Raw genomic sequence first — 27,253 nt, 5'->3', positions numbered from 1 at the left:
CTAAGTGAAACAAGAACCAGAACAATTTTCTGATAAGTTTGTCTTGGGTTGTTTTAGGACAATAGAAAACGGAAAGGTCTAGACGTCAAGCCCCTAGTCACTCAGATGATGCTGCTGTAAAAATAACCACGTATTTTGAGATTCTGTGTTTCATGATCTCCACAAATGAGAAGAAGAATAGGTAGCAAAATATTTTCAGATATTTTGTGACACGATCAAAGTTACAAGATAATTGTGAATTATCACTGAATCACTGGTGAACCTGTAATAACGGTCGGGAATAGTAAATCGTTCAACAGTATTTACAAAGACGTACATGTTAGACTGCAAGGAAGAAACAAAAAAAAAAAGAAGGAATATGGAGAATAAAACAGAATGGAGTAAGTTTATGAGCCTGTGATCACGCCTACGCACAGAAATCCCGTTTCGAAAATTGTTACAGCATTAATCCGAAGAGTAGATACAAAGCTTCTCACTGAGGAGGTAAAGTATGTTGCAGAGTTACAACATTCATAACAGCATGATCAGATGCATCAGTGGCAGAAGTAGGAGGCTCACCTAGAAATAAAAAAAACTTGTAACTTGTACACCTTCAAGAACAAGAAACTGCACATATTATTCTCAGTCACACACGACACATTTTTGAACAAATTTTCTATCCACTAAAATCAACATCAAACAATTCTACTTGAAAAATGCATCTAGAACATTCATTCTTGTCCTAGTATTAAATAAGCTGTCGTTAGTTTGTTCATGTTTTCAAAGGTCAGGTCCTGAATACTTTCCTCCTAGTCTGTTATATTTCTTACTCCGTTCATTGTGGGAGGAGGGTGATATCGTCCGAATGGGTTTTCGACGAAGGATTGCGCATTGCAACAGAAGCCGCCGTCGGAAACAGCATTCCGGGGTCGTCCGTTTGCACTGATACAGAGTGAGATGAACTAAAACGCCCCCTTCCCCACAATCTACAACCCCGCATAGGCATTACCCGATTGAAACCCGTACCACCCCAGATTTGTGGGTTGATGCCTTTAAACCGCTTCAAGAAGTTTCCAAAACTATAGTCGGGTCGAAACGACACGAAGCACGGAATTGCGAAAGCGGCTGCGCGCTCGAAGCGGTGCAGTGGAATCGAGTGGGGCCATAGCGAACTGTAGAGATGAGTGGCGGTAGCAAGGATATTTACACGATCCCAACCGCTCTACCGCTTCGAGCCCAACCGCTTGCGCAAGCTTCATGCCTGTTCGAGCTTCATGCCGTTTTGACCCAACTATAATGATGTTATGGAGAAAAATAGAAGACAAGGACTAAAAATAAGAAAGTACAGAAGTTCTAAGTGAACTGCGTTCTAAAGACAGAGCTCCAGGAGAAAATTCTCCCAGGATGATGTAGTGTTGTTTCATCCGGTTTGAGCATGCAGAGTTTGAGATCTTGATTTGGAGAGGTGTAGGAGAACATCGGAAATGTTCTGAACATTCCTTTTCATTATTCATATATTCTCTACGCATTGCATATTCTTATACTCTGCAAGTTGAATGTGTTCCGAGAATGGAAATGATGGCAATGTAAACAACAGCGCAGAGAAAACTATCTATGCTTCAGCATCAAAAATGTAGCAGAGGAGATTGAACCTATGCTAAAAAACTTTATACAGTTGTGTTCCTTCGAAAATAGGATCACCGACATGACAATTACTGTTGGATATGCACGTTTCTCGGTAATTGCGAAACACCGCTTAGGAAGCAGTCATCGCATGTAGAGGGAAAACGGAAATTGTGAACAGACAACGACGATGAGGATGGCCCTGATTCAGGAATTGGTCAAAAACCCGCGGACCATCTACCGTACACTCTTGTAGAAGTTTTTCAAGTTTTTTTCCTTGTTTTCTTCGTCTTCTTCTTTTCTACACACTTGATGCTACGTTACTCAAAATGGTTTTCTGCACTGAGTTTTTATATCAGTGACCCCTTTTCAGGTTCAGTTATGGCTCAAACTTCAACACCTTGAGTTAATATCTAAACTAAGCCCAGTGGTTAGAGCACCACTTAAGACCAACGTCGGTTGAATCGGTTCCAACCAAGACTGTGAAGAAGCGATTGATTTCCAAGTTTGTATTCAAAATTACTTATAAACATTGGAAGTATCTAGAGCCCTAGGATGATATCAGGAGTGCCATTGGTGACGGATATTAGTGCAGTGATGTAATTTTTTCTTTAATAAAAATCATATGACATCCACTTTTTTGTAGCTAAGAAAACGCACCATCACGCCTTCCATTCTCATCCCCTATTGTCAGCGTGTGAGCCATCATCTGCTCCTTAAGTTGTTTCTCAATTCGCCATTGGGGTCGCATCAGAATGTGAATACTCCTAGCACGGAAATCTGTATTTGCAAAAAGCACACTAGATTTCAAAAGAAAAAGAATCCTACCCTTGTCCAAGAAGAACAAACAGTTGCAAGAGACCTCCAACAAAGAAAGCGAATCCAGGCCACCATTCAATAGTAGCGTTGAAAATAGAATTGAAGATTGCAGCAGAAATCATAGGACAGAAAGCCATTATGATTGAACACACTAAAGCATCGTCATGTGCAGCCTCTAACATTCCTATTCCAGCTTCTGTTTCCCATTAACTTTTTACTACAAAGTGAAGCTTGCGACACAAGTGCTTCTATTAAAGAAAACATGTCACGGCTCAACGGCAATCCAAAAGTTCTATCCCATTCTTGTTCGATTATTCAGAATTTTGTGGTGTTCGTCTTTAGCGATCAAAAGAAACTTAAAGCAGGAACACTCTGCAAACTTCTGCTAAAGTTAGTTTTTTTTCAAAGTGCTCTGCAACAAACATCAGCACTGTTAAAGGCATCACCCCACGAATCTGAGGTGGTGCAGATTTCAGGTGGAGTATTCGTACACGGGATGGGAGACTACGGAGAGGGGGGTGATTTCGCCCATTTCTTCCTAATTGCCGTAAAAAACGGCCCGAAAGATACGGCTTCAGGCGTTTTGGCGCACTATTTTCTACAAGGGGTTCGACTGGAGCGCGCCAGCCTTGTGCGGCGCCGCATCTTTCGGGCCGTCTTTTACGGCAATTAGCACGAAATGGACGGAATCACCCCCCCCCCCCCCTTCGTAGTCTCCCATCCCGTATACGAATACTTCACTTGAAATCTGCACCATCTCAGATTCGTGGGGTGATGCCTTTAAAAATTTCGTTGTCTGCTTTATAAAAGTGTCAGCACCACATATAGAAAATGTCCAAACATGATTTAACAAATACATTCCTTCGATGCTTCTATACTGCGAAAATATTAATCAAAGTATTGGTTTTTCGATTGTTATTTCGCCCAACAGCTAACATAGAATGATGTGCTCACAAAAATGACGTAATCATCATCATCATTATACCGATAAAAATTACGTAAGAATAGGTAAACTGTGATCTACCACTTACCAGCTGTCTGGATGTGCATGTCTAATTTATGAAGAAGAGAGTTGTAATGAATTATGAAGACAGCACATGAGACTAGACATACGCAGGAGCATATTAGAGTGAATATGCCATTGTCGCAGCTATGAGAAGGTTCACTCATTTACTAATTGTTCAATTCGCTCGGAGTGATTGGGCGGTACTGGTTCACTAATATTCCAATTATAGTCCATTTTCACGCGCCGTCACTATCATGTAGTGCCTCCTCACTGTTTTTACTGGTAACTCCCCATGTCTCACAGTAATCCTCTCAAGACAAGTGTGGGTTTCCGCACCAGCAGCTATGGAAAAATCCAGCTAGAACATTGGACACCAAAACATTTCCCAGAAGTACTGTGCTATGAGAAGACATTTTTTCACCTGTGAGTAGACGAGCGGTCTGCTCCTTGGGGACCATTCGAGGCAAAAACGAACGGTAGCCTACGGCTATACCGCCACACAAGACACCAAACGCAGTGGCTGAACTCTTCTTTTTACAGTCATTTACAAAATTATTAATGAAAACTTTACGAGACTAATGAAGTTATCCTATAGCCAGATCGAAGTATACAGATATACCAACTTATGAAAATTTCCTTGGTAGTGTGAGCCAGAGATATCATTAAGAAAGATATTGCCGATGCAGCCATGCCAATTATAATCATCAAACTATCCTTGCCTAACCAATGAACTAAGGTAAGCAACAATGGACCTGAAAACAATGAAATCATTAAGAACAGCAGGATTTGAGACGAAAACGCATTGTTTTCCTGAAATCAACGTACAGACGACCATTCCAACTGAAAACAGCACTCCTCGAACAAGATTGAAGTAGCTGAACAGCTTGTCGCTCCACGAAAATGGACGCCTCTTGACATAAAGAAACAGCAGCGATGCGTCTAAAGTGCTACAACAATGGGGGAAGAAGGAACAAAATTCAAAGTCTCTAATTAATTAACGAAAACCTTGAAAAAACTGGCTATTACATAGTTCTGTACAACAGTTTTACTGCGCTTCTGCGGAAATATATGTTAAATGACTAAGTAGCCCCAATCAGGGCCGTGTATACAAGTATGACTGCTACAAGTGTGATGCGTGGTGGTCCTACGTTCAGGGTCAAGCGTAGTGATGGGGCACGGCCCTCTCGAATACGACCCCCTCCCCCCAACACCCCCTCCTCCTCCATTCCTTTCTTTCTTCTTATCCTCCAGTGTTCCTGCGATTGCTGCTAATTCAACATATTGGAAATGGAAAATGTGCTTCGAAAAGTGAGAAATTAGCCGAGAAACAAATGGCAAATGTGAAAATCGGTAGCTGACAGAAGCGAAGAAATAACTATTACTAGAAAACGCAAAACGCTGTTGAAATACTGGAATTCGAATATTTCCATTTTTATTCTGTTCTATTTCTACTCTTAAATCTATGAATTAGCTTTCTGATCAAAGCACACGATAAGACCAAAAACAGGATAGTCAGGTGCACAGATCGAATCACCGAGGGGCGAAGGAAAAAACCGAAAAAAAATCAACATTTTGTCCCTGAAATATGGCAATGTGGTCCCCTAGGTTCGACTCTCGGCTGAGGCAAATTTTTGCAAAAGAGATAGAAACTTGATTATTTAATTATTCAATTACTAGTTTGATTACTTTCGTTCTGGTTATCATGCTATTCTCAACTGGCCACCGCAAACTCCTTTACCATCCCCTTCCCTTGAAACAACTTCCAAAAAAAAATGAAGAATTTAATCTTACGTAGCATCCGGCTGTTTAAAAGTAAATTTAACAAAATTTGATGACCAATAAGAGCTCAGTTTCAGTGCACATTGTTAGGTCTGGGAGATTACGAATAACTTCATCATAAAAGGGCCAAAAGAAAAAGTTCAGATAGTTTTTGGGAGAAGAAGGTTTGCCCTAAAAAATAGTCACATCGCTGTGTTTTCTTCCCTCTAAATTTTTTGGAATTCTGATGGGATGAAATTTAATGTTTCTGACTTTTTTTGGATTTGTCCCATCTAAATCTAGAGAAAACCAGATGATCTGGAAAGGAGAAATTTTGCACATAGGGCTTTTCTTAGACTCTCCATTCGAATATATGTGTGATTTTGCAAAATGCAGTCCCATTTTTTTGCAATGGAAAAAATCGCCAAAATCGCAATTTCCGCTCATACGTCGGAAATTGTGTGATTTTGAATAAAATTCAATAACTCGGAATAATTTAGTGCGAAGCAAATCATCTTTCAGTATGTTCTAGCCCAGAGTTTCCCCTATCAGATGCTTCATCAAATGTTCTCCGGGGCCTCGCCGTTTTTTCACATTTTTGATGGGATAGAGATAGAAAGAATGTAATTTTTCCCATCACTGTCCCACCAAACTCCAAAATGACTAGGAGGTGGGAAAAAACGGCGATGTAACTTTTTTGAGGGCAAACCTTTTTCTCTTAAAAACTACCTGGACGTCTTCTTCTGGTCCTCTTATGACGAAATTATTCGCGATCTCCCAGACATAACAATTTACACAGCATCTGAGCTTTTTGATCATTAAAATTTATTAAATTCGCATTCAAACCGCTGTAAACTATGTAAAATCAGATTGTTCATTTTTTAGAAGTTATTTCAAGTTTCCATCTCTTTTGCAAAAATTTGCCACATTGGGGTGTTGAAACTGCGTGGTCTCATTATTACATTGTCAATACATTGGACATTGTAAAAAGAGGTGTTGGTGCTTCCATTTTACTGTCCTACACATGAAACTAAATATCACATTTGTAATTTGTGTAGTCATCTAATATTATTTATTGTGATTTTTTTTTATGTATCTAATTATTTAATTAGTTTGAATACTTTCGTTCTGGTTATCATTCTATTCTCAACTGGCCACCGCACACCCCTTTACCATCCCCTTCCCTTGCAATCCCCTCTCTTTACGACTCCCGATGGGAGAATCCCATCACACGCTTCACATTGCCTGCGTTCACTAAAAGCAGTCAGGAAGTGTGCGCATTGGGAACGTACGAGCTCTATAGTCTGCACAACTATATGGCTTATAGATTCCTATATATGGCGAAAAGGTGCTGTCAGCAATGGAAAGATGACCTGGTTTTTGGCTTCGGCGATGTGCAGTCCAGCACATCGCCGAAACCAACAACAAGGTCATCTTGCTGCACTGTCGTACATTGTCGAGTGAATTCCAACAAGCCGCCCTGTCTAAACGTCTGGGATGTCCGCCGTTTGCTGCACTGAAAGAAACACGCATCAGAGGCTGGTCCATCAACAGCGTCGGAGATCACACCATCTACTGTCGCGGTGCTGGCCAAACGAAGACAGAAGGCCGCGCAATAGCTGTGACGAACGACTACAAGAACCTGATAGAGGAATTGGGCTCAACGTCGTCAAAATTCGCCCTTGTACGACTGCGGGATCGCAGAGGACGTAAACTCTGGATAGTAAGTGCCCACACACCTAAGGAAAACCGCTGAGGGGAGCGATAGGGACCTTCTACGATCCGTCTTCTACGATAAAGTTAACACATTGATGGCCAGAATACTCAGCCACCAGGTGATCACTGTCTGAATCGAACGTCTAGACGGGACTTGAACTACAATCAGATATATTGTTGAAATAGTTTTATATAGCGGAGCTCACTTGGATTAACGGTAACCGTCTGGTTGGGTAGATGTGAACAGGCGGGCCCCATCAAAGCTTCCACATTTAAGAGGAATCATCGTCGCCTTACAGGTGAAGGGTCAAGTTTTTGACGCTTGAAGATCAGCGCAAGCAAAAGATGAAAACTCTCAAACAACGGACGGGCAACAACGGATGAACGTCGCTTTTGACTCTGACCACTGTCCAGTTCCTCTCAACTTCACAACATGGTTCTACAGAAGAAACCAAGGAGTTCCTCTAGAATCGAAGGTTGGCACGGCAAGTCTGGAAGAAAGAAAGCGCAGAAAGAATTTTCGCCAACGAGCATTCTTTTATGTTAAAGTACGGAACAGAAAGAACCTTTGCGATACAGACTTCTTCACAAAGTGTTTTTAGAAGACGACGATTAGACGACGACGAAGACGATTTTCAGAAGAAAGACTCTATGTTCTGGAGTCAAAGAAGAAGTTCGCTTTTGTATCTGCGGAGACAAAGATAAAGGATAAAATGATGAGGTATCTGGGGTTAATCAATCCGCATAGGACCGCCACGTTCACTTCCGTTCAGAGTCGTTTGAGGTTTACGAAAGTGCAACTGGCCTAAACAGTGACCTGCGCGGACTAGCCGATGAATCAGGTCAGTGTTTTTATCCTCCCAGACAAGTCTGGTACCAAGTTGTCGACCTCGGAAGGATGAAAGGCTTGGTGAAAACAAGGGCGGATTCTAACTTCCGGTCGATCGTGGTCGAGCGGAACCTCTTATCGAACTGCGCTACCTCCGTCCATCGCAGAGACGAAGGTCCAAAGGTAATTCTGCATGTGCTGCCCGCAGTACTTACGACTTCAACCACGAGAAACGTCTGAGAAAGAAGCTAAGTCGTCAGCTGCAAGAAGATCGCGAAAATGGATGGATATCAAGAGTAAAGGAAATTGGAAAGGCGTGGAAAGACACGAAACCAAAGATGGCCTGCAATTTGCTTAAACAGTGCAGCGACAAAATGAAAAGATTTTCTCCAGTCTCCATCACTGCTAGTGAAGTCGCTGTCGGTGAAGCAACCCTTTCCATTTAGAAAAATCACTTCAAAACCTTGCTGAACCGGCAACCGCCGTCAGCTTATGAACTGGAGGACGTTCATAGACCGACATATGCAGTGAACAGGGATCGACCGACCGAGTCGGAGGCTCTGGTCTGTATTCAAAAGGTGAAGAAGGGAAAGTGTGGTAGACACAACGGAGTTGGCTCAGAACTGCTTAAACACCTTCCTCCGTCTCGGATTTGTGAGATGACAAAGAGCATCCGTTCAATATGGATAGACGAAAGGAGAACTGACTCGTGGAGACAGGCTATCATAATTCCATCCTACAAGAAGTTATTCAATCCGGATCCCAGAATCTATCGAGAAATCTCGTTGCTACGTGGTGTACAAAGTCTTGAAGCGAATCATTCTAGACCGGAACATAAAGCATCGCAAAGAAACAAGCGCGACGTGGAAGCCGACTTTGGTGATTCGTAGATCGTCTTGGTCGGCCGATCTACGATTCACCAAGTGTTCATCATCCGGAGAGCCATCGCAGTGAGGCGAGTGGTTTTCGAACCCAATGCAGTTAGCCTTTTTAGACTTCGAAGTCGCTCTCGACTCTCCTCATCGGTGCCGTCTTCTCAACGCCCAACGTTGTGTCCCGGGAAAGGTGGAAAGGTGGAAAGTACCAACATCTTACATCTGAAAGTGGCTAAAGGAAATCGTATTCACTCCTTCGGCCATATTACAAGGAGACCAGCACACCGCCTCGGTTGACGTGTTCCGAGGAGGTTCCCTGACTCAAGCTGGAAGAGGCTTCTTCGCTGGAACCGAAAATTCTGGGTGTTAAAAAAAGAACGTGAGGACGCTTGGCGTAGTCAAGCAGTTCAGATGGAGGTAAGGTTTTGCAGGATATGGAATAGCGTTAAATGGATTGATTCAGTGCAAGCTCTTGCTGAAGATGGAATAGATAGGGCAGACCCTTGCTGATCAGCGATTAAGTCAAGTAATTAAGCCTCAGTATCAGTGATATACCTACCCATAGCCAAAAATTCGACAAAGATAAGAAACAACGACATCATGAGACAGCATCTCGTCCATCCAGGGCGCTTTTGAGTGAGAACCTAAAATAACCATTTCTCCTCATTCCGTTCTTGAACATGCACTTTAGCGTTCCACTAATAATTTAATTTTTCATACCCTAATCACTACAATTGGTGAGTTCCAAATTTTTCCTTCTTGTTATACTGAACTTACAAAAATGAACTTGTTTTTTTTTAGCACATCATAGGACTATTTTCACTAACAAATCTACTCGTTTCCAATGTAAAGGCAACAAATTCTGTTCATTAACAGCGCTTTCATATCTGTTCATCTACTAAATTAACTGAAACGAAATGGCATTATCATTTCTTTTTGGACGAGCAGAATTTGTTGCCTTATGCTGCTCCGAGAATGAAGCAATATAGTTACGTTTAGACCATTTTGCTCTGTTCTCAGAGTTAATGCAGGAGCGGTGTGGATTGACAGAGAAGAACATACATCAACGAGGGCAGAAATGTATTCTTGCAGTTTTTTTACAAGCGGCTTTGGTTGTTCGACATGTGTGTTGCTAGAGACGGATGGTGATGCATCAAGTTGGCCTGTCAAAATAAGAATACAATCAGAATGTGAAGACTCATTGTTCAAGGAACCAATTATCCCTTTCCCAGCGGGGAAGAGATGTACTGGTCAAATGTTAAATCCATCAATAATGTTGCGAGTATGGCAACATTGCGTGAAAACTATTGCAGTTCTGCAGAAAGAAAGAAAGAAATTGTAGTAAATAATAAAACACAATTTAGAACTCAGTGATGCCTGTACTGCAACCACAGGCGTGGTTCGTATTAACATGCCAAAGCATTTTGTGTTGTAGGTTGCTACGATAGGAAGTATTTTGTATGCTGAATAATTTTAGTCAAATGAGGAGAGCTTCTTATGCTAGCGCTTTAAAATGAATCAGAGAGTGAGCAAAAGCTTTTTTTGGTTCTGCAGAACTACTTTTTTTCTTTGTGGAAATCAGCTAGCTATATTCTCCCTAAAGCCAACTTTATATAACATTAATCAAAATCTTCAACGCTTCGCTTTTGCAATTCTTGCGTTTAGACATTTTCTGGTCACCCACCAGATCTTTTTTATTTGTTCTCTGCTTGGATTTCTCAAGTAACATCTGCATTCGAACTAATTATAATAAGCAATTAATAGTAATCACCTAGTTGTGCCTAAAAGTGCATCCAAGCCGGAACCAAAGATTAATAACGAACAAGCTACAACGTGCACATTAATTTCTACTATCTAAACTTACTATTCAAGCGATTATATAAGTATCCGTCGTCAAGAGGGAAATGCGTCTCTCGCACCATGAAAAACGCGTAGACCCAAGCTAAAGCCGCACTTCCAAACTCTTGAAAGATTCATTTTGAAGGGAGATCTAATTTTCTGCGGATATCTCCAAGGACTCACGAATCAAAGCAGCGCCGATATAGCTGTCCTTGCGGCTGCTAGCGGGAAAATTAGCGGGGACAGCCAGCGTGGTCATACCAAATGTCCCCAAACAAGTGCCAAAAGACTGTAGAAAAGAAGCAACCCCAATGCGTATTGGAACTGTAGAAGAGCCCTAAACGTGCCAGAAAAAAATAGCAAGTAGTATTTCGTTATTTTTCTAACTCATTAGAGAGTATCTGAATGTTTTTCAAGAAAGAAACCAAATTTAGCCAGAGAAAAACCCGAGAAATATTATCTTACTTACCAATAAGGCAGACAAATCTTACCTTACTCGTTCTACAAAACGCTTGCACTTCGCTTTTCGTCGGTTTACCTAAAAAAATTAACTAATATAACTCACCGGTCTCAATTTGTGCCGACAGTCATCCGTGACAATAGTCAGCGAAGTGCTAAACATGGATCCTACACTGCCTGTGAGTCCTAAAACTGTATTCCAGCATGCATAATGAGTGAGAAAAACATGGAAAACACTTACCTATCAAGAATTCTGCTGCAAAGTACCAGTAATAAATATTTATATGCTCATAAGTAAGCGTTGCTAGTAGCTGTAAGAGCATATAGATCGAAAACCCAAATATTGTATAAAGAAGGGGATTTTTACGACCTTAAGGGATCGACATCAGAACTTCGAATTACATATCAGGTTTCAAAAATGGCATTCAGAACAAAGCTCAACCTCTTTTATCGGACCAAGTTCCTATCAGAGGAGCTGTAATCATGGTGGGAACAGTACTCGCCGCCTAAAAGAGAAAATGAGAACTGCGGGAATTGAAGGACAAAACTTTCAATTACAAAACGCTCTTCGTTTGTTTACTTGAACCTTTCTTCACATACATGGAAAGTGCGTCAAAAAGAAGGAGAAACATTGCATTGAAGTCAAAACAAGATATTTTCAATTGAATTTTTTTAGCATTAGAAAGTGTAGTCCTGACATATTCTATTACTAAAAGTCAAGCCCAGACTACTACTTAAAAATGTGCTTCCTGCAATAATCTTAATACGTTAGCATTCGAGATAGCACAGAGACAGGAAACGATCAGTGTTGGATCAATGAGAGTGCATTCAAAACTCGTTCAACAATTCGATGTTTTTGGAAAATCTTGTTATTCGGCGAAGCAAATGCGGGGGAACGGCGGTCATATGGTGAAAATTTCTGAGCTGAAAAACTCACCATTTTTAAGAAAAATCACAAACGCCACCAGCTTACGTTCCAATGGTGATCTCTTCTAATGCCCAAAAACCACCGCAGCTCTGTGTTCTTCGCAACTCTTTTGGAAATGCAGAATCATTTTTGGCGTTTGATTCGATAGCTATCACCAGGGTTTTCTCTGCTTTATGGTTCCGAAAATTAAATTGATGAATTCCACCTCAGATGAATTAAGGCATGCCAAGCCTAAAAAGAGGAGGACCCATGAAGAAATTCTGCTGGAAAAAAAATGTCCATCTAATGTTGAACGAGCAGCAACATCATCAGTCAACGACGAATCATCGATGGCGTTGAAAATTCTTGCTCATGTTCGGGAAGAGAAGATGAAATAGTGGCAGAAACAGTCGAACTGGCACAGAAACGTGAGCCCTTCTTTATCTGGGATTTTTGTAATGACGAAGTTTCCATTTCTGACGCCTTTGAGAAAGAGTTTTCGCCTCCTCAGCTACGACCTTACTAGCCGGTACGTTGAGTACCCGTAAAGTGCTCGGGAGTTTAGAAATGTTAGAAGTCGTAAGAATCAATTCCCCTTGCCTAAGTCGTACTATTGTAGGTCATGTTTTCACAGAGTTGACTCACCGCCAAGTACGCAGCGAGCGCAGCGAAAAGGCTTTTAATCTGAGCAAAAAATTTTCACTCTTGTTCAGCAATCAGTCGAACTGTCCGATATTCATGCAGGTGGACTGCAAGCCACAGCATACTGTTCAAGACGTTTCATGCATGGGAAAGATAGAAGTTATTGAAGAGTCAAGGCTGGGCACAAATACCGGGCAAATATATAGGTATTGGGATATCTTTTAAAGACAGAGTATTACGAAACAGCCAAGAAAATCCAGGGAGAGCGTGGAGTTCTGGTTGTAGATTGCGGAAACAAGAGTGGATCCGCTCACCTTCCCCTTATTGCCCTAAAGAACGGCATGGAAGACAGCGCTCTTCCCTACAGAATCATTTGGAACGCGCTACCTTCCTGCAACGCCGAGTCGTTGTTGTTTTATGCTGTTTTGTACGATGCCTTCTATTGCTGCGCGCCACTATCCGCGTAGTGTTCCTTACTGCCTATCGGAGTAGTACGAACTGATTCTCGACGAATCGCAGGGCGGAGGCGGCGCAAGGGTGGCGCGCTGCAATAGGAGGCATCGTACAAAACAGCGTTGAGGGGTCGGCTGCTTGCAGTGATGCAGGGAGAGATGAGCGAAACTACCCTCGTCTCCATAATCTACGACCCGTATACGGACACTCCACCTGAAATCAGCCTCATCTCAGATTCGTGGTATGGTGGCTTTAACCAGCCTATTTAAGTAAGTTCAAGCAATAACAATGAATAGCGACTGAAGGACTGGAGGGTGTGCAAGTGTGGGCATTCCAGCGTATCTCGTAGCTACTATTTCTTACGCCGTCTTTTAGGACGACTAGGGAAAATTTTTCATACCATGTCAGTTTCGTGATACGCGACCTTTACATTCACCCCCAAGAGAATTTCTTTCTTCATCACTTCTGACGGCTGAACCTCGCAGGGTTGAGCCCTCGGTTAATGTAGCTGCATAGGTGCTTACATACCGTATTCGCTCAAGTTTAGATGACAGTCGAATTTGGTAAGTAGCTACAAATTGGTTGGTACCACCCATTTATTGTTGATCACCTGGCCGTAGATTTCAACAGTTGCGATGTCGCGACTTGGGTAACCTGGGCAGCCTTTCACTTCAACAGACATTCCACCGCCCTGTCAAGAACCTTCTAAACACTTTCCATCTCCAATTTTAGATTTCCTATAAACGAAGTGACGTTTATTTGGGTCTCTGGTTCACTTCCGTCATTCCGTATCTCTGCGCTGATCACATTATCGACTTCTCATATCATCCGTGCTTTCGATGGCTCCATTATCGAGAGCATACCTTACTTATGTTGCTTACAACTGAGTTAACTTTGATAAGATAAGTTCCACTTTTTGAAAAGTGGTATATCGTGAACACTAAAATCATTGAATTATTGGGATAGCAAGAACTGCGAGTACTTAGGAGCGCAACTTCTATTCGCATGAAATCTATCTGCCGTCTTAGGCTGTACTTACCTTTTTTTAAAGATATTAAAGCAGTAGGTTTTCCAGCCGACTGATATCTGAACCCTCAAAACTATTTTAGCGTTCTTGTGCTCGCAAATGCTTTTGAGCCACCTTGCAGATACTTGTCCAACAATGATATAAAACAATATAACATCTTATGAGTTCCCTCAAACAAACAGCTCATCTCAAACGCTTCGTACCCCTCTGTGGCAAAGTTAAAAGTTCTTTAAGCGAAAACAGGGTGAGGAAAACAAAAGTGAGATTTTTTTAAAATACTTTCATGCTATTTTGCTTAGACTGTCGATGAAAAAACGGGGAATCAGAATAATCTTTTTCAAGTGTTTTTTCTTCTTTCTAAAAGCGCTTCGGGTGAAGAAAGAAGAGTTGGAGCAAGCGGTGATCAATAAAAACCACCAAAAAAAACACACTTGTAAGAAAATCTTCGTTGAGGCTATGTCTTTTTCTACAATATTCTGCAAGTCGTCGTGAACAGACAGCTGTGCACAGATTACAGTGGCGTTCTCCAAATCTTGTCCCTAAATAACCATGTTCCTTAAAATAACTATTTGAGGACGGGAGGAATATTTTCAAGTAAAGGAATAGCCAAGAACAACGAATGAAGTTGGCAACCGCATGTCAGTTTTTTGTTCTGCTGTGAAAGTTGAACTCATATTTACGAAGAAATCTCAGCTGTATTCAGATAAAGAAGTGTAGGGGAAAATCCTCGAAGATGTCGAAAAGTCAGTTGCAATTTCCGAAAGGGGAAATTGCAGCAAACGATTTTTTTCTATGTACATATGTAACGAGGTAAGGAGTGCTTCATTCGTTAATTCAGCTAACCTCTGTGCTTCGAGCGATCTGCACACATCTCGCCCAATACATAAAAGGTGATTGAGAAGTAATGAAGAAACCGAAGGAAAAGGCGACCATCACCATCATAGGCTCGACATTCACTGCTCTAAAAACAACAAATCAGAGATCACATCATCGCATTATTCGAAGGTTCTTTAAATCTGGCAGTAAAAACTGAAGTATATTCGAAGTTCCTAATACAGTTTTTAATGCGGAGCCTTAAACTAACAAGTAATGCGGCAGTTTGAAGAGATAGATATACGGCAGATATATTAAGAGGAAAATGTTTCTAACTAGTTGGCCTACAAACCCAGTCAGTTTCAACTCCAGTCACGTTTCGTTGTGAATCCATTTGTTGCTGATGTTAGTGCTTTCATGGCAATAATACTAACATGGGAACTTCAAGAGGTTATCAGAACAAATACAATGAGAAACTGGCTCTCAACATTTGATGTTCTGGGGAGATACATGGGAAGGGCATTTTGGATACCTTGAACAGCGTGGAATATGTTTGTCGTCTGTTTCCTTGAGAAGAGTATCACACGAAAGAAAAAAAGAACTTGAGAACGTGTTTCAGAACGTCTTTTGTGTCCACATTTAATGTTCATATATATCAATAAAAATGAAGAAAAATACCACATACATCAGTGCCAAGGACCGTATGTGAAGGCTGAAGCGCGCAAGCTATGTACAGTAAAAAAGGCAAAATATTACACGAAAAGGAATGATACAAAAATGTTTAGAAAAATTACAAAAAGAGAAACGAAAAGAAAGACTTGTACGAGCACAAAAATAAAATAACATCATACGAACTTCAGCATCTAAAAATTTTCCGATTGTTTTTCGGAGAACTTACCTTATGTATTTTTTGAAAAGTAGCGGGAAACGCAAAGATTTTTGTTTGGTAACCAGCATGGATCAGTGAGTATGACATCAAGAGAGACTGAAAATGGGCGGAACTACCGTTACCGCTTGATGCACCCGCCCACATATGTTCACAGCAGAGTTCCTCTAGTGTAGCGGTTAGAGGTTCCGCTTCCTGCACAATCGATCGGAGGTTCGAATCCGCCCTAGTGCTCATCAAGCCTTTCATCCCCCCGGGGTCGATAAATTGGTACCAGACTTGTCTAGGAAGATAATAGCACTGACTTGACACATCGGCTTGCCACCGCAAGTCATTGTATAGACCAGATACACGTTCGTAAACCTCAAACAATTCAGAATTGAAGTGAACGTGGGGGCGCATCCCAAGCGGATTGACTAACGCCAGACACTTTATCTTTTATCCTTATTGCAATAATTCCTTGTCCTTATAGTCATGTGACCAAGAATGTCGTGACTTTTGATCAAAACTCAAAAAGCTTATGTGATAGTTTTTTTGTACATCCTTTCCTTGCAAATTATAAACAAATCAGACATCGACAAGATATCTCATCAAGATGATCGCCCACTAGATACTCTTGTTTTCGACATATCTTATACTGCTCAACCACCTTTCAAGAACTAAAGCCTAAACACACCATTATTAGTAGTGTGAAGAAAGAAAGCCAATTAATTCTACTAGTACTCAATTAAACAAGTTTATATGTCTTGCTTTCTCAGTAATGAAATAGTTTAGACTCAAGACCAAGAGAAATCATCAAAGTGTAAAAGTGCATATTGACACCCATCAGCACCGTTGCAACTTTTTGTCGAATTTGAACTGGACCCTTGCTTGCTCGGTAAGTATCGCATGGTGAAGGTTGAGAAAAGGTGGATAGAACGAGAGGAAATTTGCAGAAATTTCCACGAAAGTTCACACAACTCTATTTAGGCCACCACTGGAAACATGTGCAAGCAAATCAGCAGGATCGGAACTATTCAAATCAATTACACCCGAACCGAAGCATACATTTGCGACTGCGTGCCTCTACACAAAACCAATTAATCACTTCGGTGTCCTATTCCGTAGCATTTAAAAAAAAAGCAACTGAAACTGGGAAAGCGTAGCCAATTGCACGAATGTTGTGATAGGACGCCTCATGCATTTTTTCAAAAATGAACCATCAATCCGGTTAGATCAGTTGCACAATAAGAAAAAAAAACTGTAAAAGGTATTACATTTTTGTGAAGATACGGAAGAAAAGGTGTGGAGAAACGGTTTAAAGATGAATTATGACCTTAAGAAAGACAGCTTCTGCTTTCCTTTAGTATACATTTATCACACTATGTGTGAGTGTAAAAGCATGTGAAGGTTGGGCTGGAAGACTACATATTGCATGAAAAATTCGTAATTTCGCAGACCGAAGACGGAAAGCTTTAATGCTCATTTGTAAACTATGCGTACAAATGCGAGAAATAGCCATCAACTTCAACTTTAATCGTCGACGAGTTGGGAAAAAAACTACTCTAGAAAGATAATGGGGTTTTCAGAAATAAAAGACAGAGAGATAATAGCGTAATACGTGAGGTGGTCCAGGTAAGGACAATGAAAGTTGGTGAACGTCCTTGCCCTCTCTCCCAGCTCTTGCAAGAGATGACTCTCTTCGTTCATGGTGATGCTGCAGCAGTTACTTTCGTCTGCGTTAAACTATAATACTACCCGTCTACTGAAAAATCCATGGAGCGATTAGGGTACGGTATGAAGATTTTGAACGTGTAGTTCCTCTTGATTACATTAACGTGACCACACACCCGATTTAGTTGATGTTATGGTTTGTTAAACTAAACTCTGCGTGATTTTGTTAACAATGCTCAATTTCCTGTGCCCCTTTGACTTTTCCAGCAAATGAATATCCGAATATGTAGATAAGTTGATTAACAAATAAAATGCACATGGCAAAAATTGCTGCCTTGTTTGCAGCTTCGCAGCTGCTTTCACGCAAATTCGCTTTCAAAAACCCTGTTACTCATCATTAATATTTTCGACTTTCGCAACTATAGTCACTTCAGATGTGAGCAAAAAACAACCACGGTGAGAATTGAAGGATAGCAGTCTATTGAGAAACATTGCTCATATTTGCGGCAATGTTCACGATATACGAAGAGTTAACGAACAATGCGTTATTATCACTATCACTAGAGGAATGTGGAAAAGTATGTGAATGTGAGAAAACGTTCGTGGGAATGATCGTCACGCCTTGTCCTATATAATTGGGGGTTTTAACAGATAATTACAGGATAAATGAGCTAAGGACTACTTCCTCAACTTCTTCTGTTTTTTTTAATGGTACTAAGACAAGGAAAGAAATTGACCGCGTAGAGATGCAGACACACCTTCGCGCAAAGATGCCCAAAAAAATATTACTTGGTAGATGTATCCTTGATCCCGCAGTTCTCACGGACATAATTCGTATGTTCGTAATTAAAAAAAACACTTCTCTTCTTCATGCAGGAAAGGCTACCAATTCATGTAGTACCAGCTCAAAACTTTCTGACGTTTGAGACAGTGTATTAAGCTTATTCACTTCCTCTAAAAAAATATAAATTAGTGCAATTCTACTGGCCAAGCCGTATTTGAAAGGAATGAATTGAGCACTCTCTCGATGTCACGGGTGGGATTGGTGAATAGTTTGCGCAAACATTTTTCATGTCGACCACAATAACAGCAAAAACTTCTGACAGACACTAATTACATACTTTAAAGTGCAGCGTTTTTAAACGAAAACAGGTCCCAAACAATGAATTAACAAAATCACGTTTAAGAAGAATGACCAATCACCAGCGACCGAGAACTTTCACCCAGATGACGAAGGGTGCGATTAAAGTTGATGGAAATAGATTTTCCGGCAGACAAAATCCGCTACATCATAAATATTTGCAGTTTCCTACACATTTCGACAACATTGCAGACCGCTTCCACGCTATTACCATCCTTTTTTTCCTACATCATGGATTTTATTCCAAAAATATGAACTCCGTAAGTAGAGATATCCAGCCGCTGCCGAACCTGATTGTCGACTTGATGTGTTGTGCGCACTGGTAGCTTGCCTCTTTGCACCGTCCCATCGATAGGACGGTGCTAACAAGGACGGATTTTGCCATGAATGGTACTGCGAACTAATTTTAGTCCTACGCAGCAAGACGAAAAAGTATCTTTAAAAAAACCGGGAAATGTAGAGTTCTGAGGACCTTGTCAGCGCCGTCGCCTTATCGATGGAAGTTGTATTGTTTAGCAGGACCACAGAGCTACGGCACCAGTTCTGGCAGCAACCGAGGATGTAAACCATCAAGCTGACACGATGTGTTCATCGGCCAGTGGAACCACTGGTAAAGGTGTTCTGAGGGTAAAAGGCGCCGCAAAGGAATGCACTTTCAGTTACGCTCAAGCTCCATAATATTTATTGAGAAAGAGAAGTAGATTCTGCTCTCTCAGAAATACCAGTCGTACTGAAGCCTCACGATAACGATAATTTTTGTAATTGTGCTATAGGAAGACTTGTAACTCTTTGTCTATAAATAAAAATATGCATTCCTATTTTCTGGATTAGTGAACTAATCAAGTATAGAAGGCACCGTATGTTTCGAAATTAGTTTATACAAGAAGAAAACGCGGATTTGTATTGTGAGGATTCGCCTAGTAAAAGTCCAACAAAGATTTCACATGACTAGTTTCACAAAAAGAAGAAGTGATGTAGAATATACTTCAGATATTCCGCCAAAAAGAAAGAGCATTTGCATTAGTACGTGTTCATTAAACAGCGCCAAACAAAAGGCATTTATCAACTAACGTCATTCTCTTTCCTCTATCGATATAGAAAAGTATCACAAGACAAATAGATGGCAAAACAGGTCTCTGCCAGAAATAAAGTCATATATTATCTCCTGCTATGGGTAACTTATGCGATGAATAAAAACAATAGAATGCTAATAGCATCTTCAACAGACTTACTAAATTTCCCGTTGTCGTAAGGCATCTTCAGAGTTTAAAAATACTGAAAACTAGTCAGAAAAATTAAAACTAGTTGCGTACTCCTTCTTTCTCTTTATACAAGCACACAAATGTGACTAATTATATCTTATTTTACTAGCCTACAAAAATTGTTCACGATTTGAAAGTCGGGCAGTAACGTTATTTAATTCAATGTATTAATGTTAATCATAATCATATAATCAAGAGAAGTCGTACTCCCCCTAATATTTCTAGTATTCCATTTTACCCCAATCTGTTGATGACAACTTTCAGATGCACTTCGTCGCCACATCGTTAAACGTTGCTATAACGAGCTGCTGTCTTTATTCGATTCTTTAGCATTCACGCTAATACCATAACAAATCAGAAGGGTGAATAATAGTACCGTCAGAGCTGACATGTTCACTTTTTCATTTTAACACTTTAAACTCTTAATTCACCCATTCGCTCCACTACACTCCTTCTAAACCAATCACGGGAACGAATAAAATGACAGATCACGTGGGAGAGTAGACAGGAGGAGAGTTCATTTCATTTGTTACCACTAGACAAGGACTTTCTTGGTGAAAGGCGACTCCGCAAACAAGGTGAAGGGATCGACGTTGAGAAGCGATGATCCCATCAGATCCAAGGCTGGTGATGTCATCAGATACATAGATCGTCTACTATGATTATCCGCTAAAGTTATCTCGGTTCTAGGTAGCAGAGATATTTGGATAGTTTCCACTGGACGTGCGGACCCAAAATTCTTTTCCACTCGTTTCGTTCCCCTGTCATTGTCATCCCAGATACTCTCAAGTTTTGCGAGTGACGTTGACGAGGTCACTGAGCCGTATCCAGCGGAGCTCTCAGCTGGCCCATCCCTGCAGTAAACACATCACCCAATCTCGTTGGTGGCCTCCTTCGAGAGCGTTGAGCTTTCTTAGGATGCGCTCTGGCATTCATTTAGTCCATTTATCGTCGACTCTTCTCATAATGTGGCCGGCCCATCTATGCTTTGCTTTCAATATATATTCCGCATTTCGCGGGTAGCGAAGATGGGACATTGCTCTTAAGTCGAAGCTGCAAGGACCGGCTGGGTGTTGCGTGCGCCACCTAAATTTCAAAAAAAAAATCTCTCAAGGGCTCTATGGCTAGTGACGTGGCAGCGGTGTCTGCACACACCAGAGCACTAAAAGAACTGTCGAAATGTACCGTCATTCATCTGTCGTAGTTCGGTCTGTCTGCTCTTCGTCTCTTATTGAGCAATTGAGTGGAATTTGAGCTCTGCAGCTCCGAGAAGGGCATGTGGGTCAGCATCCGTGAGCACTGTTCTCGCGTTGTAAGTGCAAAGTATGAGACAGCCTTCATGGCTAGTTGTGCACGTGCCCCTAAGTGCAAAATTATAGACGTCCTGAGCAACCTAAGATTTGATCACCTCTCACCGGTCCTCATACCACCCGACATCTGAGAGGCAGAGCCCAGAGTGGAGAGTACTGAGGGAGTGAATATGCTGGAGTGGCAAGAAGACTTTTTCCTAAACTTAGCAGCCTTGCCATGGCAAGCTTAGCTTTCACCACAGGTCATCACCCAACCTATATGGGTGGGGAAACCATGCGATATTTTGCTATGAGGGTGGTGAATCTTAGCAATGGTTTGCTTTTAGCTAGACTTCCGATTCCGAGAACTAAGAATATCAGATGTGTAGAACTCTTTCTCAGCTTGGGAGGCCCTTCCTTAAGACGTACCTCCGCTATGCACCGCAGTTCGACTCTGACTGTCACCTCCAAGCCACTATGAGACGGCAAACCGTTGGAAAAAAAACCGGAGGAAAAACATAAAAATTACAGAAATTTCATTGTTATACTTGTTATCAGACCACGATATGTGTGGATAGCTGTTTTAATTTAACTAAGAACCTTGAAACAGGTTTGGTATTAGATCACTGGGGCTCAACATTCGCAAACTTGCAACGAACTGACGATTGGTTGATTTGGCTGACCGAAACGCTCAATTTGATACCTTATTCTCTCGACTATTAGCAGAACAGTCATGGGATTTGTTGATAGTCGAATTTAAGCAACAGCCAAGATTGTTGACAAAATTTATTACGGCTAACGTTCCGGCGTTGTCGCCTTCGTCAGAGCCTCAGTAGCCGCGTTGCCGTGATGTTAGCGGATATCCGCGTGGCGCCATAGGATTTATCATTAGCTCGCCAGTCATGGGATTTATCATTAGCTTACCCTCAACGCCGAAGACAAACCCTATCCCTACTTTTGCGCCGCAAACCTAATAGATACCCTTCAAAAGAAGGGGCCGCCGCCGTCACCTGCCTATCAATGCAACCTTCTTCGGTGAGCATATATTCGATGTTTCAACTAGAATATTTCGATGAAACAATTTGATTAACTTAAATGATAAATGGTGATGTCTAGCGTTGATTAACCCTCTCAGGATACTCCACCACGTTCAATTTACTTCGGAATCGTTTGAACGTGAAACTAGCCCTCAAAATGATTTTGGGGGGAGGGGCTAGCAAATATGTCTAGTCAGCGTTTTTGTCCTCAGAGACAAGTCTGGCACCAACGTATCTACGCCGGAGGGATGAAAGGCTTGGTTGCCACTAGGCAGCATTCCAAAGTCTGACCGTGCGACAGCGTAACCTCTTACTGGCTGCATTTACTTAACACCGTGAAATTTGAACAGAGTTTAGCTTACTTACTTTGGAAGCCTCCACCAAATTGATCGCACATTGCATCAACTCATTAAAGGTGGCCTTGGGTTCTTGCATTCTCCCCACTCGTTTCCCCCTTCCCCCAGATTCCCCCATGTTCACCACGTACATTCTTCAGTGTCATCTGTTCTTTATGAGAAGTTTTTCCAGGTTGGACCAGTATTTTCACATATCACGTCGAATTCGGCCAGCATTCATTCCAAAGCGCTGGTGTGAAAGACAAAAATGGAAAAAATGCCATTTTTCCCATTTTTGTCTCATAAAAGTCCAAAAAGTTTAGCAAATGAAAAAAAAGCTGCGACATAACTATTTTTAGTACAAACCTTCTTCTCTTAAAAACTGCCTAAAACTCTTCTTTAGGTCTTCTTATGACCAAGTTTTTCGCTATCTCCTAGACCTATCAATTGTGCACAGAATCAGAGCCTTTTTGGTCATTAAATTCTGACAAATCCTCTTTTATTGTGTTGAAAACTACGTATAATTAAATTTTCCATCTTTCAGAAATGATTTCAATTTTCTAACTCTTTTGCAAAAATTTGACACAGCCGGGTGTCGAAGCTACGAAGCCTCATTGTTACGTTGTGAACACGTTAAACATTTTCAAAACAAAATGTTAGGACTTCCATACTGTCCTACGCCGGAACTTAAATGCAATATTTTGTAATTTATGTAATCATCAAATAATATTTATTACAATACTTTATAATGTATGTAATTATCTAGTACTACGATATTTTGTACTTATATCATGTTGTCCTTCATTCACAACTGCCCACCGCACCCTCCCCTGCGATCCCAACGCCGCCAATTTTGTGATATGCCTTCTTTTAGGATGCGCCAACGCGTTTGATATCAATTCAGTAACGTTAAAAATTATGAGTGCGCATACGACTTATACAATGACTTGCAAAAGTCAGCCAACGTGTCAAATCTGTGACCTTGTCCTTCCTGGTAAGTGGTACCAGCTTCTATCAACTTCAAAATGATGACGTTTAGTTTGGTTTATCTCGAGCTGTTTCAATAATAAGTAACCTTTCACCACTACATTTTACACTACACTACATTACCGCAAAAAACGCGCAAGCTAATTGGCATTGTTCGGGGCATATCCAGGATCCACCTGTAGAGTTTCATCAGTTTGTAAGATATTAGGTTAAGGCATGAACAATCTCAGCCCAGGTACATGATATCTATTCTTATTGTTTACGCATGCAGTGAGTACCAAAACAAGGGATTTTTGCTATCCTCACGTAGGCAGAACTTCGGGTAGTTTTTAAACGGCAGTCTAGTACTGTGCACGTTATGCTTAATTTTTTTGTTCACCTTGTAAATAGAGTATTAAAAATATACTTACGCCACGTAATGCTTTGGGAACTTAAGAAAAGTAATAGTGCAGCGACTAATGCCCGACAAATAAGCATTGTGTATGGTGAAAGAGTGATAAACGATAGGGCGCTTAGAAACTGGTCTGCCAAATTCTGTTCTGGAGATGTGACGTTGAAAAAAAAAACAAAGGTGGGATAGGATCACCATTCAGGCTTCGATGAAGTCAATAGTGAAACAAAACCTACGAGAGAGTTAGCAGAGAAACTCAATACGTCACAATCACAATGAAAGTGTGAAAAAGAAAACGTAGAAAAGTATTTTTGACTTAGCCTAATACACTGTCGCATTGTTAGATTGAACATTGTGGAAGGAAATTGTGAGCTTACCTCAGTATATGATCAAAGAAGCAAAGATGATTTACTTTAGCCATTTTACATAGCGGTGCAAGCTGTTGATATCTTCCACGAGTCATACGCCGGTATATCACGTCAATCTCTGCGTAAAGATCTTCATTGTGGCAAACCCTAGGTCAAAAGTACCCAAGCAGCAGTCTAAGCAGATCCCCTTCCGCGTAATCAAGCCTCTCCATCACAGCAGATGGAGATGCCCAAGTCTCCGATCCGTACGTCATGATATGGCGAATTGCAGATAAGTAGACTTGCAACTTGACTTGGTGATGGGGGTCGACCACCACGCATTTTTTTAAAGAGTCAAATGCAGAAATGGCCTCATGCGCTTTGCTGAATAGCTTTCTCGTAACTGCCGTTGTTCTTCAGCGTACAGCCCAGGCAAAAAAACTCATAGACGAGTTCGATCGATTGTCTGTCCACTCTGATTCCCGTCTAAGGTCTTGAGGAGACCTACATCTGCCTGCATCCACGGCGTAGACGTAGTCCTGTAGGCAGCAGCCAGCTTCGATACGAGGATGACAACATATTGAAGTTTCGTATTACTTTCCACAAACAGCAACATCGTCAGCGTACTCGAGATCAGTCAAGGGGTATCCTGATGATGCTTGAATAATATCGGCAGGACACTGGTTTACTGTTCTCCGCATGTCTTCGATGGCAAAATTGAACAAGAAGGAAGGGTCTTGTCACTACCCCATGTCTTACTCCAGTTATCACATCAAGCTGTGTTGTAAATCCGGCTAGTGTTCGGACTGCAACAGTTGTTCGTTGATTCAAGTCATCAAGCAAGCGAACAAACTTTCCTTATACTCCATGTACGCGAAGCGCTTCGAGAAGACGCCCTCGGTGAAGAGAGTGGAAAGTGGTTTCCCAGATTTCAATCACTCTCCTTACGATGAACACCTGTTCAATCGTGATCGGTCAGAACGAAACTCCTTGATAATTCCTAGGGTTCGTGATAGATAACTTCTTGTGGAGGGGAATTATGATAGTGTGTCTCTACGAGTCAATTATGGTCTATTGTATTATTCTTCTTATTGTACGAGCCAGTTCTGTTCGTCTATCCATATTGAACGGATGATCTTTGTCATCTTACGAATCCCAGACGGAAGAAGATATTTCAACATTCAACTAATCTCGTCGTCACCATTAGATTTTCAATTTTTCATCTTTTAGATGCAGAACAGAACCTCCGACTCGGTCGGTGGTTCCTCGTCAACGTCACATAACTATTTATCAAAGTACTCGAAACTGTCCAGGAACTGACGGCGCTTGCCTGGACCGTTTCGAGGCGCTTGCCGTCAGTTCCTGAACCGTTTCGAGCACGTTGATAAACCGTTATATGAGCATGTCTTGTCTTCAACAAATTGCATGATTCAATCGTGTTACGTTATAATCGAACTGGATGCCTTGGAAAACATCAGCGTTCCTGTTCTTTAACACAAAGATTATTCGGGAATCTTTTCCAGTGGGACTACAATAAAGTGATGATGAGTGTTCAACGAACTATGTCTCTGGTGCAGAAGTTTTCATAATACGGTGATTATAAATGACACTCCACAACTGACAACTGAAACAGTGTGTAATACAACAAAACATGGAAAAATTGTCTCAAAATTCTTCTACACTAGTTTCTCTGAGATTTATAACCTTTCTGTCTTACCCTGTTACCATCAATTCTTTGGTCAGAAAGATTAAAGTGCTTTGAAAAGCGCTGTCGCTTTGCATGGAACTCATCCTACAGGAAAGACCAGAAAAACTACTCAATTTTTCCACAAAAACAGTGTTCCCCGCGATTTTTAGTGTTACAATAGTGTACAGTCTTAGTGTTTGTGCATGTGTAAACAGGGTTATCAGCAGTAGATAGAACGTTGTCTTTAGAAATATCTGCGAAGCACACCCTATGATCCACATGAAACAGAGACAAAAAAGATGCCCTTACATGAGGTCACAGTTAAACAGACGACGCAATTCTTTGCACTCAAAGGAGCAGTCAAAAAGGAAGCGAGTAAGGAAATCTTATCAGTAGTATGAGTGAAGAACTGACCTGTTAATAAACTTATTACTAACTCACTGTTCTGAAAAGAACCTATGTAAAAAAATAGATGCACGTTTGCTTTAAGAAAAATTCACATTATCTCTAGGACTCTTCTCAAGCAAGTTTTCTTCATTGCTGGTAGCAATTAAGACAGAAATGAACTTGTCATAAATTTCAGTTCTTACACCAACCGCCATGATCGAGGCCTTTGCGGGTCGTATCCATCTCCTTGTCGACTGAGCAGATTTTCGAGAATGCTCCTTCTCCGCTCCTTTAAAAGGCGTCATAAATTTCTTAAATAATCAACAATGCCTAGTACAAAGCAAACTCGGCATGCTCACTTTTCTTTTCTTATTTAGACTAACGACATCTTAAAGACAATTCAAACTATTTATTTCGTGTTCTCAGAACCTAGTTTTTAAAAAGCTCTTCTCATTATTTTGAAGACAAAGTATCTCGAAACTGGCGACGTTGAGGTCTCGTAGGAAACGTAGGGTTCGGGTGTAGACTAGAAATGCCTGTGCGGCCCCACTAAATCCCCCCGGTTTGTCCTGCGCGAGCAAGCGCTCGAGCATGAGGTCTTCTCACCTCTCTATTCAAGTCACCTTCACCTTGATCACCTTCACTCCCGTTGATCTTCTCTTGCAGATTCAGCTGGAGACGGATGCATTTACATTTCTCGTCGAATTCAGTCAGCATTCGTTCCGCTTGGCTGATGCTAGGTGTTATCAGTACTATGTCATCAGCAAAGCGCAAATGGTGTAGCTGCCAATCATCAACTTTCACTCCCATGTCGTTCCATTCCAACATTCGCATTGGGTTCTCAAGGGTGGCTGTGAATATTTTGGGTGAGGTTGTATCACCATGTCGGACCCGGCTCTTCACGTCAATGATGATATTGTTGTAGAATGGCGAAATTCCGGTCGTGAAGTTATTGTACAACTCTCGAAGTACCTTTATGTACTGAGTAGGGACATCTCGATTGTCCAAGGCTTCCGTCTCAACTGAGTCGAAGGGCTTCTTCAAGTCGATGAAGGTGACAAAGAGCGGCATTTTGTACTCTCGTGATCCCTCGATGAGTTTCGAGA

At 41.3% G+C, this 27,253-nt stretch overlaps 2 protein-coding genes across 3 annotated transcripts; both read right to left on the bottom strand.

Moving 5' to 3' along the window:
* Positions 1-472: 472 nt before the first annotated feature.
* RB195_014201 (uncharacterized protein) lies at positions 473-27,218 on the bottom strand (the record flags this gene model as incomplete). 2 transcript variants are annotated; one of them, XM_064204356.1, is made up of 17 exons in its annotated part: positions 473-558; positions 2,263-2,369; positions 2,431-2,572; positions 3,849-3,947; positions 4,051-4,179; positions 4,253-4,366; positions 9,165-9,249; positions 9,668-9,768; positions 10,470-10,568; positions 10,628-10,781; positions 11,010-11,089; positions 11,145-11,273; positions 11,346-11,409; positions 14,364-14,471; positions 14,776-14,893; positions 26,357-26,436; positions 26,754-27,218. In XM_064204356.1, 17 exons carry the CDS (start codon positions 27,216-27,218, stop codon positions 473-475), a joined length of 2,160 nt encoding a protein of 719 aa, XP_064060237.1. The 2 variants fall into 2 exon arrangements, with proteins under 2 accessions (XP_064060237.1, XP_013304334.1); XM_013448880.2 differs by lacking the exons at positions 26,357-26,436; positions 26,754-27,218 and adding an exon at positions 15,644-15,702.
* RB195_014202 (uncharacterized protein) lies at positions 20,223-24,348 on the bottom strand (the record flags this gene model as incomplete). Its single annotated transcript, XM_064204357.1, has 2 exons — positions 20,223-20,541; positions 24,257-24,348. 2 exons carry the CDS (start codon positions 24,346-24,348, stop codon positions 20,223-20,225), a joined length of 411 nt encoding a protein of 136 aa, XP_064060238.1.
* Positions 27,219-27,253: the final 35 nt, after the last annotated feature.

Source organism: Necator americanus, chromosome V (assembly GCF_031761385.1).
Source record: "Necator americanus strain Aroian chromosome V, whole genome shotgun sequence".
Lineage (NCBI taxonomy): Eukaryota > Metazoa > Nematoda > Chromadorea > Rhabditida > Ancylostomatidae > Necator > Necator americanus.
The sequence above is the reverse complement of the archived record's forward strand: the minus strand, read 5'-3'. Positions and strand labels throughout refer to the sequence as shown.